General features: G+C 40.1%; 1 protein-coding gene across 3 annotated transcripts in view; it reads left to right on the forward strand.

Annotated features, from left to right (window-relative positions):
• LOC150092896 (rRNA methyltransferase 1, mitochondrial-like) overlaps positions 1-15,259 on the forward strand; it is a 137,289-nt gene that overhangs the window by 97,167 nt on the left and 24,863 nt on the right. For all 3 annotated transcript variants that reach the window (XM_090413381.1, XM_090413380.1, XM_090413382.1), the window contains exons 7-8: positions 9,067-9,190; positions 11,709-11,831. In XM_090413381.1, coding sequence (XP_090269507.1) covers positions 9,067-9,190; positions 11,709-11,831 — 247 coding nt within the window. The remainder of the gene's footprint in view (positions 1-9,066; positions 9,191-11,708; positions 11,832-15,259) is intronic.

The following is a 15,259-nucleotide window of genomic DNA, read 5'->3' on the forward strand; positions in this document are numbered from 1 at the left end:
CTCTTTCACCCTCTGTTTTTGCAGTCGAATAGATTCGCTGACGTCCTTTATGTTCGCACCCGGCTGGTACGACTTCGTTAAACTCTCAATTATTACGCCTCTTAATAGCGAATCCCCATACAGCACTCGCTCCTTCATTTTATTGACGTTTACGAACATTCTATTATTTGCCGTCACAGACTTCCGCCGGTTATTTGTCGGTACGTTCAACACACATTTTTCCATACGCTCCAGTTGTCTTTTGGCTCTGTGTATTGTGCCATTCAAACGGGCAATTTCGCTACTCGCATTTATCTCACCATTTTCAATATCGATCAAATCATCCATTCTTTCTGTGTTTCTACCTTCATTTACACTTTCAGCGACGCTCTCACACCTATCTGGCACTACCACGCAATTCTCTAGCACACCGCCATTTTCTACATTCTGACTATCGTTAACGATATCAGTCTCGACACACGAAACACGCTTGAAGTCCTCATTCTCTTTACACTTTCTACACATATTAATTCCACTATCACTTTCTAACCAGACTCCCACCGCTCTTCACAAGGCATACATCTCACAGACAGCACATTGCATAAATTCGTTTACATCAAAACTCTTAAACAAACATGGCGACCTGGCCGCCATTTTTTTCTTTATCGGTGCCATGTGTACGCTATCTTTTCTTAAAAATAATAATTAAAATAACAGAAAACACGCAAAAATTGCACAGACACACCAAGAAACAAAAAGCAAACAATACTACTTAAAATTCTAGTAAAATATCTAATGTTAACACAAAATAATACTAATCTTTTCAGGAGCTCTCGACAAGCCGACGATCTAATCAGTGCGACACCAAGCGACTGAATCAATTATACTGATTTATACATCATATCATCTTACTGGCCTCTTTAAATTTGCTGCATGTAACTTCTTTCAGTAATTGTACTGGAGAATTAGTATACTGTTGTCTTTTTTTGGGGGAGGGGGAATGATTAAAAAGAGACAGTAATAGTAGTAATACGTATACTAACAGTATATACTAATAATAGTAATACTTGAGACTGAAGATTTATGCTTATATTATTATTCATAGATGGTTCAGTATTTCAAGGACTGAATCTGTCCTTTAATAGTTAAGACTGATCAAGGCAACAATATAGTCATTCTCAACACCAACAGTTGCTACAAAAAGATACAAGAATTACTGTCAAAATGAAGCATGCTTAAAAATAGGCACCACTAAAACACATAAGAAAACAAATGATCTTATTAGGGATATGAAGATTTTAACATAGAAGTATGGTCAATTATTATCATTCCACACACATGCAGCACCAAAAATATATAAAGAGAAGGCAGTCCACTCTGCAGTTGATGTCATAAATTCTGTGATGTATAACTTATCTAGAGCCTCCGTAGATGAATCGCTTTGGATAGACCTGGGTTCAATTCTCGTCCATGACGTGAGGAACCTTTATCTGGTCTCTTTCGACAAAGGTGAGTTAGCCAGTCTCATATGGAGGTAGATGGTTTTTTTCACCCGGAAACTCTGGGTTTTTTGTCTCTCAAAACAGGTAAACTGGCCCTGTGAACACACATAACACAGATCTACACTCAAAAATATAGATAGGGAATTTTTCCCTTGCACTTAGTTCTTGGGACCCCTGTGCAGTATTAGCCCCAGTGTTATAGATAGATCCATAATTGCGAACCTTCAATATGAAGATGCCACTTAAGATGATGATGATAACTTATCTAAATAATTTACAAAGCTACTTGAAATCCTTTAATTGGAAATATTCCAATTTAGAGTTCCACATTCTGTTAGGTGATAATGTTACTTACAGCTTGCTTACTTGGGTGCTGTTGATTTGTCAGTAACATGAATAGTAAACTAGCCGCTGATATAACACTCAATGTAAATTCTTCAGGTGTAGTTTATGGCATAGTATAGCAATATGGGATATGTGATAGGAATACACATATATTTAATTCTAAAATATATGCACTAATATTATTATTATCATTGTTATTCTTCTTACTATCACTTCAACTTTCATGTATTTTGCTGACTCATTATGGAAAGTCCACTTAACTAACAGCAAATTTGTGATATCGAACTTTAATCTCTTTAACACTTCCAGCATTCACAACAACACATTCTGGTAATGCATCAGAACTCACAACTCTCCATGTAAAAATCTGCTTCTCACTCCACCACACCTTTACACAACTTTCAGAATAGCCTCTAATTCTTCTCCTCTTACCTTCCACTCCTTTTATGATCCTTGCTATGCTAATCTAATAAAAGTCAGTAAGAGGATTTTGTTGAGTTTAGGAGAAGATATGTTGTGAATGAGCTTAGGAGAAGATATGACAGCTGGTGTGGGTGACTCAATGAGTCCTTGATCCCTGGAGGTCCCAGATAATAATGAATTCTTTGCTGTCCTCAATAGCAGTCCCTCTTCCTTCCTTTTCTCTCCTCAAGAAAAACATCATACCCTTCATTTCTTTCTCCATCAAGATACGATCTTCATCCAACCACATGTTACTTGTTCCAGCAATTTTTGGCTGAATGAAGATTTCATCCTGCTTATTTATTATCAGAAACCAAGGGTTAGAGTTTACTAATGTCTACCTCAGAATGTAGACATTAGTGAGAACTGGCTATCACAAGAAGACATATTAACTGGTATTGAATGTAAGGATACAGTATTTTTATGAAGGATAGACAGGATAGGAGAGGAGGAGGAGGCATGGTTGGTGCTAATGATATTGGATGACTTGAATCCAGTTAACATCAAGACCTGTGACTGTAATACTGGTAACAGATTTTCATGTGGCAGTGAGTGTGAATCCTTCTGGTGTGAGGTGGATCTAACAATATCAAATACATAGTGAGATGTTGTTAAAGACTTAGTGAATCAGTTGCTACTGATGAAGAAATGCATCACCAATAAAGATGATGGTGTGGCAAGAGTAATCATAATAGGTGAACATAATTATCCAAATATCGATTGTGTATCAGTAAAATCTCACAAGAAGTATGAAACTGAATTTAATTCAGCTGTTGTGTGATGACTTCCTCAAGCAGCATGTGACATAAGGAATTCGAGATCAAAGAGTGTAGTGTCAGAGGGAGGTTTTAGTTAAAGATGTAACTATTCTACCTGTTGTTCATACTACATGTTGAACTACAAAAGAAAATCCGACAAATTATAACCATCTGAGGAATATGCTGGATTCTGCACCATGGTATCAGTTATTCGATGGGAAGAATATCGACTGTGCATGGGAAGCATTTCAAAAATATCTAAATGATGCAATATCAGAATGGGTCCCTAGAGTTCAAAGAATAAATAAGGTAGGATAATGTTATTGAGCAAGAGATTTGTAAGAAAAGGATGATGTGGAAGGAATACTGTGTGCATATGGTTGATGTCAGTTATTAAAGTTATAAAGAGCAAGCCATAAGACTCAGCTGTTGTATAGAATACTAAGTCTGAGTATGAAAAGAAATTGATTCTGCAAGCTACAAGAATGAATAAGAAAGAATAATTGTACTGGATGCAGATAGTGTGAGGGTGACAGATGCAGAAGAGGTTGCCCAACTAATGAGTGCCCATTTTGCTAAAAGCCATCAACCTAGTGTATACCACATTGCACTCACTGCTACATCTTCATTGGATGAAGAAACTCAGGTGTGTGTGGAAGAGAAAGTATTAGAGCTGTTGCAGAAAGTGAATAAGAATTCGGATAGGGATTGATGAGATGTCAGCATGAATACTAAAAGTGATCAGCTGGACTGGCTATATAATATGAGTCTCACAACAGGGAAAATTCAACAGAAGTGGAAAGAATGTGTCGTAATCCCATTGCACAAGGATCATGCAAAGACGGAGGTATCCAGCTATCGACCTATCAGTATTTCTGGAGTAGTGGTGAAGATTTTGGGAAAGTTGGTCAGGGCTTGCAGAAATAGGTTGACAGAGAATCTCTACTTTGTAATGAACAGCTCTGAGGAACTTGTTCACATACTATAATAATGTTAACATTGGCATAGACAATGGGAATGGATAAATCATGATACTTCTGAATTTTTCTAAGGTGTTTGACAGAATACAGGATGGAAGACTGTTGCATAAATTGGTGAATATGAGTTTGGATTATAAAATGTTGGCATAGATAAGAGGATGGCTGACTGACAACAAAAAAGTGGTATGTGGGGGATGTGAGTCTGCAAGATTTAAGGTAACTAGTGTTGTATTACAAGGATCCAGTACCTTCAACTGGGTGTAGCATAGAGGCAGCCTGCCTCATGGCGCAGCTTAATATTGGGGTTCAGCCATATTGTGGTAGGCGCTGTCGCTACACTAACAATTCCTGTTAGCAACAAGTGCAGAAAGAAGTTTTTCCAAGCTTAAACTGATTAAAAATTATTTGCAAGCAGCAGTGACCCAAGAAAGATTGGTTGGTCTAGCAACTATATCAATAGAGGCAGACATAGCTTATAATTTAAATTTAGAAGCGCTTATAAACAGTTTAGTTGTGCAATATCCCCATAGAACAAACATTTAATTAATATTATTATGTAATCATAATATTAATTATGATTACATAATAAGCAGGTGGAGAGGATGTTGCGAGTGGGAACACTGAATGTTGGAAGCATGACTGGAAGGGGAAGAGAGGTGGCAGACATGATGAGGAAGAGGAAGTTGGACATTTTATGTATGCAGGAGACAAGGTGGAAGGGGGGAAAGGCAAAGGAACTGGGAGATGGATATAAATTGTTCTACTCTGGAGTGAATAACAAGGGAAGAAATGGTGTAGGAATTGTGGTGTCTGGCAGAATGAAGGACAAAGTACTGGAAGTGGGTAGAAGGAATGACAGGATCATGCGAATGAAATTGGGTCTTGGAGAAGAGCGGGGTATTATGTGTATATGCCCCGCAAGTTGGCTGTACAGCAGAGGAGAAAGATGAGTTCTGGAACGTGTTAGATGAAGAAATGAGGGAACTGGAAGAAAACGAGATGGTGATTGTCGGAGGAGACTTGAACGGGCACATAGGAAGACAGAATAGAGACTGTGAAAGGGTGCATGGTGGCCACGGAATGGAAATGATGAACCAGGAAGGAGAGAGGGTTGTGGACTTTGCAGTGGCGTTTGATCTGGCAATTGTGAACTCGTTTTTCTACAAGAGGGAAGAACATTTGATAACATTTAGGAGTGGTAACAACAGGTTCACAAATTGACTACATTTTGACTAGAAGAAAACATCTTAAGGTTGTGACAAATTGTAAAGTAATTCCAACAGATCAAGTGGCACAGCAACACCGACTGCTGTGCGCAGACTTTAAAATAAGATCAAAGATAAGAACCTCTGGAAGCCATGGGATGAAGACAATTAAGTGATTTCGCTTAAAAGAAGAGAGTGTGAGGAATCGGTTTAGGGGGAGGGTGCTAGAGAGGATTTCGGATGGACTGGAAAGTGTACAAGATTGGTGGAAACATAATTCAAAAGTAATCCTGAGCTGTGCAATCGAGGTGCTTGTGAGACATCTGGAAAGATTAGAGAACAGAAGGAGGGTTGGTGGTGGTGGTGGAATAATAATGTACAAGTGGCAGTGACAGCTAAGAGGAAGACAAAGCAGAAGTGGGATGAGTCAAGAGTGGAAGAGGACAGAGAGGTGTACAGTGAGAGAAAGCAAGAAGCCAAGAGAGTTTTGACACAGGCGAAAGCCATGGCATATCAAGATCTGTATGATCAATTAGAAACAAAGGAAGGACAGAGAATAAAGAAATAAAGCAGCAAAGGACATCTTACATGTGAGGCAGATCAAAGACGCTGAAGGAAGAGTATTATGGAGGGATGTGGACATAAGAAACAGATGGAGAATATACTTTGAGGGACTTTTGAATGAGGAAAATGCAAGGATTCACAGAGAAGATGGGCAGCCTTCTGAGGGGATGGTGCAGAACATCAGTAGAGTGGAAGTGACGGAGGCCATGAAGAGGATGAGGAAGGGAAAATCGGTGGGCGCCGACAGGATTCCAGTGGAGGCATAGAAGGCACTGGGGAAGAGGGAATTGACCTGCTGTGGGACCTGTTCATGAAAGTTTGCCAACAGGAAAATATACCTGGGGAATGGAGCCAGAGTACTCTTGTTCCCATCTACAAGGGTAAAGGGGATGCACAAGACTGTAAAAATTACAGAGGAATAAAGTTGATGTCCCACACAATGAAAATCCTAGAAAGGATTCTTGATGGAAGATTGAGGAAGGAGGTGGAGATTGCAAAGGAACAATTTGGCTTCATGCCTGGTAGATCAACAACAGATGCTATCTTTGTGTTACGGCAGATGATGGAAAAGTTTCGAGAGAAACAACGTGAGCTACATCTGGCATTTATTGATCTGGAGAAAGCATACGATAGAGTGCCAAGGCAAGAAGTCTGGAGGTGTCTGAGGGAGAAGAAGGTTCCAGAGAAATATGTCAGGTTGGTGCGGGAGATGTACAGAAATGTGAAGACAAGTGTTTGGACCTGTCTGGGACAGACAGAAAGTTTTCAAGTAACAGTTGGCTTGCATCAAAGGTCAGCATTAAGTCCGTTTCTGTTTAATATTGTGATGGAGGTGGTAACAGAGGTGAGAGAAGATGCACCTTGGACAATGTTGTATGCAGATGACATCTTGCTGTGTGCAGATTCAAGAGAAGAAGCGGGAACTAAACTGGAAAGATGGAGAAAAGTACTGGAAGAGAGAGGTATGAGACTGAGCAGAAGTAAGACAGAGTATATGTGTTGCACAGTGGGCGGCGGCCAGGAGACAGACCTGGAGCTGGAAGGAAATGTCATCAGGAAGGTGAGGGACTTTAGATACTTAGGTTCAACAGTGGAAGAAGATGGAGGAGCTGAGAAGGAAGTGGGATGCAGGCGCTGAGAAGGAAGTGGGATGCAGGATACAAGCGGGTTGGAGGAACTGGAGGGAGATGGCTGGAGTGTTATGCGATAAGAGGGTGCTGATCAATCTGAAAAGCAAAATCTATAGGACAGTAGTGAGGCCGGCTATGATGTATGCTATAGAAACTGTGGCCCTGAGGAAAAATAACATCAGCAGGATGGAAGTAGCAGAGATGAGAATGCTTAGATGGATGTGCAGTGTGACCAGAAAGGATCGTCTGAGAAATGATTATGTGATGGGGAACAGTGAAAGTTATGAACTTAGGAGTGAAGATACAGGAGGCAAGGTTGAGATAGTTTTGTCATGTGATGAGGCGGGAGGATGAATTTGTGGGAAGAAGGGTCATGTTGGATGTGCAAGGAAGAAGGAAGCATGGGCGGCCAAAGAAGAGATGGAGGGAGCTGGTAGAAGAGGACTTGAGGATGAAGAACTTGGATGTGGTGACAGCCCAAGACAGGAGGATGTGGAGGAGACTCATCATCGACAGTGACCCCACTTAAGTGGGAGAAGCTGCAGAAGAAGAAGAAGAAGATTATTATTATGTAATCGTTTGGCATTAATATTTCTCTTGCAATAAAAAAAATAGCAAATGGAAATTTTCTTATATTTTTGTCTTATAATCCATCAGGGGCGATATTTAATTGTTTGCCTCAGGGTGTGTCATCCAATCTGGCAACAGCCCTGCAAGGATCAGTACTTTGTCCATTGTTATTCAAATCTGTACAATAATGATGTATGACATACAGCTATTTGCTGATGATGCAATGATAGGTAGAGTAATCAGGAATGCTGCTGATATGCAGTACTTGCAGAATGATTTGAATAGGCTGGAACTGTGGGCATGGAAAAATGGATATCAGTTCAATAGCAGTAAATGCAAAGTCGTGCACTTTGGTATGATTAGATATCCAATGTCGTATTATATTGGTGGGATTATGCTAGAAGAAACCAATCAGTGTTAGTAGATAGCAAGTTGAAGTTCAGGGATTATGTAGCAAAGATTGCAAATACAACTCAAAAGATAACTGCAGTACCGAAATGAATTTTCACATGTAAAGATGTCATTTTGTCTCTTTATAAGGCATTGATAAGACCTCACTTGGGCTATTGTGCACAGGTCTGGTCTCCTGGTTTCTGTGGTGATTTGGATACTGTGTATGGGGGGGGGGAATAAAGAGAGAGAGAGAGAGTGCAAAGGAGAGTGTTAAAAATTATATATGAATTGTGGAATACTGATTATGAAGACAGATTGAGAATTTGTAGATTGCAGCCACTAGCAAACACTTCTGAACGGGTTATACAGGATTTTAGGAGATAGAATTTTTCATTTTATGTAGGGTGAGGAAAGGACATGAGGACATCCTTGGGAGTTGAGAATGAATGCCAAGAAGAAGGGAGTGAGAATTAGATATTTCTCTCGTAGAGTGATGTGCGATTAGAATGGATTGCCATTGGATATCGTGCGTTCAAGTGGTGTGAATGAATTCAAGAACAAGTATGACAGCTGGTGTAGGCGGTATGTGGCCACCCTCAATGAGTCCCTGACTCCTTGGAGGTCTCTCTGCTTAATAATAATAATGATTATATCTTATTCTCTCAGCATTAATCAAACATATAATTTCATTCTTAGGTCTCTAACTAATTCTGTTCATTCTCAACCAGTCAAAGTTGAGAAATGGCTTCTCCACAAATTTTTAAGTTCGAAATGTGTGGAGATGCCACACACCTGTTCTTGGTTTTTCCCCAGCTCATTCATTTGTTGACTGCTCATTCTCATCTCTCACACTACTTGCCTCTCCATTTGCAAGCACTTCTTCCATCTCTCCAGCCTCTCTTCCTTCTTTTCTACAATGTCTCTCAGAATTAAAAAAAAAACAGTTACTTTTTTTTTTTTAATATTAATTCTCACATCCATTATATGTACGAATGACAGAAGTGTGAATGAATGAATGTTGTAGAAATGAATTTTATGTGTGAAACCACTTTCTTCTAAAAAGGCTGAGGCTCTTTTCCAGTATATACTTCTTATTAGCTTAGCTTGATAAGACTACCTGAGTTGTCTTATGGAAAATAATGATATTCAATTTTTTATTTATTTTTTTTATTTTTTAGAACAGAAAGAATCAAGGTTGGTGTATAGTAGGAACCACAGGATATGCCAAACATGTTACACATAGTCCAAAGATTGTTGATATTTCTGAAGTTGTGCTTAAAAAGCCTACAGTTCTTGTTTTTGGTAAGTTTATACTATAGATAGACTGATCAGATTGCTTATTTTAAAATTCTCTGTGAATTTTAGATCCCCCCCCCTGCACCTCTGTGTTGCAGTCACAAGACGAATGCGCACTTTGTTCTGGAGGGGGGGAAAGATATATTGAATATTTTCTAGGCTTTTTTTTGAGCTGAAGCAGTCATCAATTTTGAATGGAAGTAGCAGATTTTTTCCTCTTGAAAACTGTTTTTTTTTTCTGTCTTTCTGCTAAACACACAAACTGATCGTTATTGACCGTACATAGTTGACATGCTGACTAATCTTTTTTGATGTCTGTAGCTGCCTTAGCAGTTAATTCTAAAGAATGGTTTTATGAAAAGAGTCATTCATACTGATGGTAATTTCTTCCATGCAGAAATTTCTTTGGCAGTTAAACAACAGAAATCCAGAGACTCTAAGAATGAAGAAATAGTAGCTCAAATGAGAAAGAGATAGGCAAGTCATTCTTTAATTTGGGCAGTCGTGATTTACATTCACGTGTAGACCCATACTTCACTATGCAGGCTTTTGAAACCGAAACCCTATGAAATAGGGACCAGAATTTTGGCAGTACACATTTTATTTCGATTTGGTTCAGAAGCCTTACAAAAATTTGTTCAAACACTCCAGTTTTTGTTTAATTTGGACCCATTGTAGAGATATGATAGTGATCTCAAGGGCTCACTTTAGTGAGTACGGGCATGGCAAACCCGAGGTACCTGATGCTGGACCATGCCTTACTTCATGTAATATATATCTGTTATATTATTCTGTAGACTGGTCCCTCCTCTTCTTTCTTTGCTTCTTTCTCCTCTCCTTGCTCCTTCCCCCTGATGCTATTAGAGTATTCGAGGGCTAGGGGTGAGTCTTTCCTATCTTGCTAAGTTATTTCGTCTTATGCAGCCACCGAAGGAGGCAAGCTAGCCTCAATAGGTGCCGGTCCCAAGCCCGGATAAATGCGAGGGTTGATGTCAGGAAGGGCATCCGGTCGTAAAACTTCAGTTCCCCCCCCACCCCCCCCCCCCCCCACCCCCCCCCCCCCCCACCCCCCCCCCCCCCCACCCCCCCCCCCCCCCACCCCCCCCCCCCCCCACCCCCCCCCCCCCCCACCCCCCCCCCCCCCCACCCCCCCCCCCCCCCACCCCCCCCCCCCCCCACCCCCCCCCCCCCCCACCCCCCCCCCCCCCCACCCCCCCCCCCCCCCACCCCCCCCCCCCCCCACCCCCCCCCCCCCCCACCCCCCCCCCCCCCCACCCCCCCCCCCCCCCACCCCCCCCCCCCCCCACCCCCCCCCCCCCCCACCCCCCCCCCCCCCCACCCCCCCCCCCCCCCACCCCCCCCCCCCCCCACCCCCCCCCCCCCCCACCCCCCCCCCCCCCCACCCCCCCCCCCCCCCACCCCCCCCCCCCCCCACCCCCCCCCCCCCCCACCCCCCCCCCCCCCCACCCCCCCCCCCCCCCACCCCCCCCCCCCCCCACCCCCCCCCCCCCCCACCCCCCCCCCAGGTGACAAGAAAAAGAAACAGTCTAAGGAAATTTCTGTGAATTAAACTGAAGATGTTCCAGAATCTGAGTCCAAGGTTCAATCACATGATTTGGAAAAAATAGAGGAACTGAAAACATTTCTTAGTGAAGAAATATAAAGAACTGGTAAGCAAGTGATACTACACTATTTATAATAAAAAATAAGATGAATTAACAGCCTATTTTCTACCCACTGCAGGGTGAAGGCCTCTCCCATTGCAGGAGATTTTGGGTCTACTACTCCCATGATGACCCAGTCCATATTGAGAGAGGACAATCACAAACATCTATGCCTATGCGGGATTCGAACCCACAGCCTCTTGCCTGGAGAGCGGATATGCTAACCACTCGACCAACCAGGCCGTTCACTACATGTTATCAATGTATAATTAATTATTTCCCTCCCCCCCCCAAAAAAAAAAACTTTTAGTAATTATAAATGTGAAAATTAACATGTCCATATGATATTCTGAGAAGTCACCAATATGTCTTAATTAATTTTCTCTTCTATTTTGATATATATTTTTTCATCTACATGAAATGGTGAAAATTATCATCATCTGGAAAAACTGTGAAATTCTGAGAAGTGTTACCATAAACTTTCACAATTGTTATGATAATTTACATAATCTCATTGTAATATACCACAAAAATATAAAATTAATAAAAATAGTAAAAAACATACTTGGCCCACTCACAGTACAAATGTAATATACTTTTTTTTTTTTTTTTAATTTTTTGTGGGTGGAGCTACAAAAATATTGAAAAAGGTGTTAGATATTCGAATGCATTGGTTTAGGATAACTTCAGCTTAAAACATTTAAGAACCATTGCCCTACTGCTTGTTTTTTAAAATAATCAGCTAACATGCTTAAATCTGTTTACCAAATCAACAAAAAATTACTGTAATTTCAATTATTTTCAGTTTTTTTTGATTACGCAGTGTTGAATTTTAAAAAAATTAATTTTATTTTATTCAGGTAATGAAGGAGTTGGTCTTTCATCCTCAGTTACTAGTTTATGTGATTTGCTGTTATCAGTATCCACAAGACATAGTGACAGCGATCCTATCATAAATTCTTTGAATGTATCTGTTGCAGCTGGTAAGCAGAGTGATATGCAGTCTTTATGGATTAAATAATATAACTTAATACATCTGTGCAAATTTTAATAATTTCATACAATTAGTACTTTAAGATTATGACAAAATTCCAATCAAATTTCATTTGATGTTTTTCTTTAGAATAGCACAGGTTTTTTTTATAGATTAATATGTTTATTGAAGGCGTACACTTCTGTGGCTAATTGGTTCAAAAGACATATTTCGGTGATTACTACATTTTTTATTATTCAGTTATACAACATACTGAAATAATAGTTCCCAACAAGTTTCGTAAATCGTAGGATTTACATCTTCAGAGGTAAATAGTATAACTTAAAGTTTAAACAAGAGAAATTAATAAATACAAATCATAACCATCTGGCTATTCATCAACTCAAATAACAGAATGCAGATATAAAACGTTATTGACATTGAACAATACTGGACGATGTCACGTGTTCTTGTTCTCGTTCATACAGTCCAAGCTCAGATTGAGGTAGATTTTTTATTAGAGCTAACCACACTTGATGGAGAATTAAACCTTGGGTTTTTCAGCATATTAGCAGCTTCTTTAAATTTCTTATGTAGCAGTTGTTTTCTATGTATGACATCGTCGTTTTTTTGCCAGAGTACATCATGTCCAGTGGAAGTGGTATGGAAAGCAAGACCCGTTTTTTGTTCTCTTTTGTATTGTACATCTTTTTGGTGTTCAGCCATGCATATTTCTCCAGATCTTCCTGTCTGTCCTATGTAGCAAATCCTGCAAGAGCAATGGATTTTGTAGACTCCTGGTTTTTAAGAGGATGATGAGGTGGTTTTGGTGGATGTAGGAATCTTGAGATTTTTCCATAGGAAGGAAGGCTACTTTTACATTGTGTTTGTTCATTAATTTGGCTAGCTTATCTGTAACATTTTTGATATAAGGAAGCGAGATTGCGTTTTTGTAATCCTGTTTTATTGTGTTGTTAGTTGGAGGCATTTTAAGGATTCTCTTGATGGTTTTTGTTTCATACTCATTCTGTTGGAGGATTTGTGTTAAGTATTTTAGTTCTTCATTACATCTTTCTTGTGTGCTGGAGATATTGTATGCTCTGTCTCGAAGAGTTTTAATTAAGCCATCCTTCACAAAAAAAAGCTTAATTAAAACTCTTCTGGAGAGGAATTTTGAGCAGCAATGAATCCTCCTATTGCATTCAAACATGTTCTATGGGGTTGAGATCTGGGGAGCATGCTGGCAACTTGATTTGATTAATATCCTCAGTCTCAAGAAGTATTTCCACTGCTCATGTATGTTGTGCGTGGCATTCCTATCCTAATTTATGCTCACACGTAGGCCTACACTTTTTACCATGTAGGCATTCAGAACCGAAATCCTATGGAATAGGTTGGTTACTCCTTATTCCTGGAGGTGTCCTATGCCTGTAGAAGCATGTGTTCAAGTGTGTGTCCAAGAACAAGAAAACCGGCCCCGTGAACACAGGGCCGGTTTTCTTGTTCTGGGGGATGAAAAACTTTTTCTGGGTAAAAAAAAAAAACCTACTCCCATATGAGACTGGCTAACTTACCTTTTGTCGAAAGAGACCAGATGAAGGTTCCTCACGTCGCTGACAGGAATCAAACCCAGGTCTTTCTGACCAAAGAGGTTTGTCTATACAGACTGAACTACGGAGGCTGTGCAGTGGCATTGTTATCCATTAAAATGAATTCTTCACCTACAACACCATGGAACAATTGAACATGGCATTGAAGAACTTCGTTGCAATATCGTTCACCAGTCATCGTCTCTTTTTCCAGCATTTGTAGCTCAGTGCATTGATTAAGCATAATGCCTCCCTACACCATGACCCTAGTACCACTGTATCTATCCCTTTCAAGAACATTCTCGTGATGGTAAGCAGTACCACTTTCATGCCAGATCAAGAGTGTCATGTACAATCAGAGGAAAGACTAAAATGAATCTCATCTGTAAAGAGTACATTAGTCCATTGGTGTCTTGTCCAATTTTTATGGATACAACACCACTGAAAACATGCTCTATGATGAGCTGTGGATAAAGGGTCACATACTGCAGGCTGTAGAGTATAGACTTACTTGTTGCAAATGTCTTGCCACAGTTTGTTGAGATATCTGCATACCTGTGCTTGAATGAAGCAGATTTGCAAGCTGATGTGCTGTGGTGCATTGATTATGTTTTGCTGTTATAACCAAAAATCTGTCTTCATGTTCCATGGTAGAGTAAGGGTGGCCTCTTAGCAAACATCTGGAACACATTCCACTGGTTTGAAACACTGCCTAGAGCATGGATAAAACACTATGTGAGATTCCAAACTTTCTTGCAATATCAGTAGTTCTGTGGCCTTCTTCAAGCTTTCCAATAATTCTTCCCACATGAAATCATATAGATGATGTCTTTGAGACATTACAAGACATCCAAGTTTGCAACTTTATTCTTTCGTGAAAAGGGCTTCCTTCAAACATAATTCGCTTAGTGCAGCTTTTTACCTTTTTATCCTTAAAAGGTGAAAATTTGAACATGTACCCACTTTCTACTTGAAATCGTCAGTTGTACAAATCGGCACAAGCTGATTCATCTGAATTTGCAGTTGTAATCTTCAGAAATAATGTTCATCCTTGGGTTTTGAACACCAGTGCGCGCGCGCGCGCACACACACACACACACACACACACACACACACACACACACACACACACACACAGTGAAATTTACCTAGCTCTTATCAAAATACAAAATATTACCTGTTCACTGAAATGGACAAGGTTTCTCCCTCTCTCTTTTTTTTTTTTATGAAGGTATGGTGAAAGGTATATTCATTATACTTGGATGATTTTTGCAACTAGTTCTAGTAAAGAAGTGAAATGGGGTAAAAACGGAAATAAAACTAAGAGTGAAAATTATATATTTAGAAGGAAAACATGGAAAAGTGCAGATTGAAAAGATGAAGTGGTTACATACACAAAACGAAGGAATGACAACTAATAACTGAGACATTGCTCCTCTAGTGATGAAACACAGAACAGGCTGCTCTGAAATTTTTAATTTGGTTATTTGAGGTTTAAATAATACATAATTAATTGAGGTTCAAATAATACAGAGTTCACTGTCTGTTCTTTGGATTCATTCTTCATTCTTTGGTTGGAAATGGAAGGATACAATGTTTTCTTTGTGAGGATAGGAAGGGAAGGAGGGTACTGATGATAGCAAGGGAATTATGTTTGTATGAGGTGGAGATACAAGAGAGAAGTAGTGGCAGTAGTTTTGAGGCAGTCTGGTGGAGGTTGACTGGAAGAGAGATATTTAGTTGGATGTTGATGCAAGCCAGGAAATGTAGAGGGTGGTGATGAAGAAATGCATAAGAAACTTGAGTTAGTGAACAAGAGAAGGTGATTTTAATTATGTTAATATAGATT

The sequence above is a fragment of the Typopeltis vanoorti genome, chromosome 24 (genome assembly GCF_054136105.1).
Source record: "Typopeltis vanoorti isolate ZY-2024b chromosome 24, IOZ_Tvanoo_1.0, whole genome shotgun sequence".
Classification (NCBI taxonomy): Eukaryota; Metazoa; Arthropoda; class Arachnida; order Uropygi; family Thelyphonidae; genus Typopeltis; species Typopeltis vanoorti.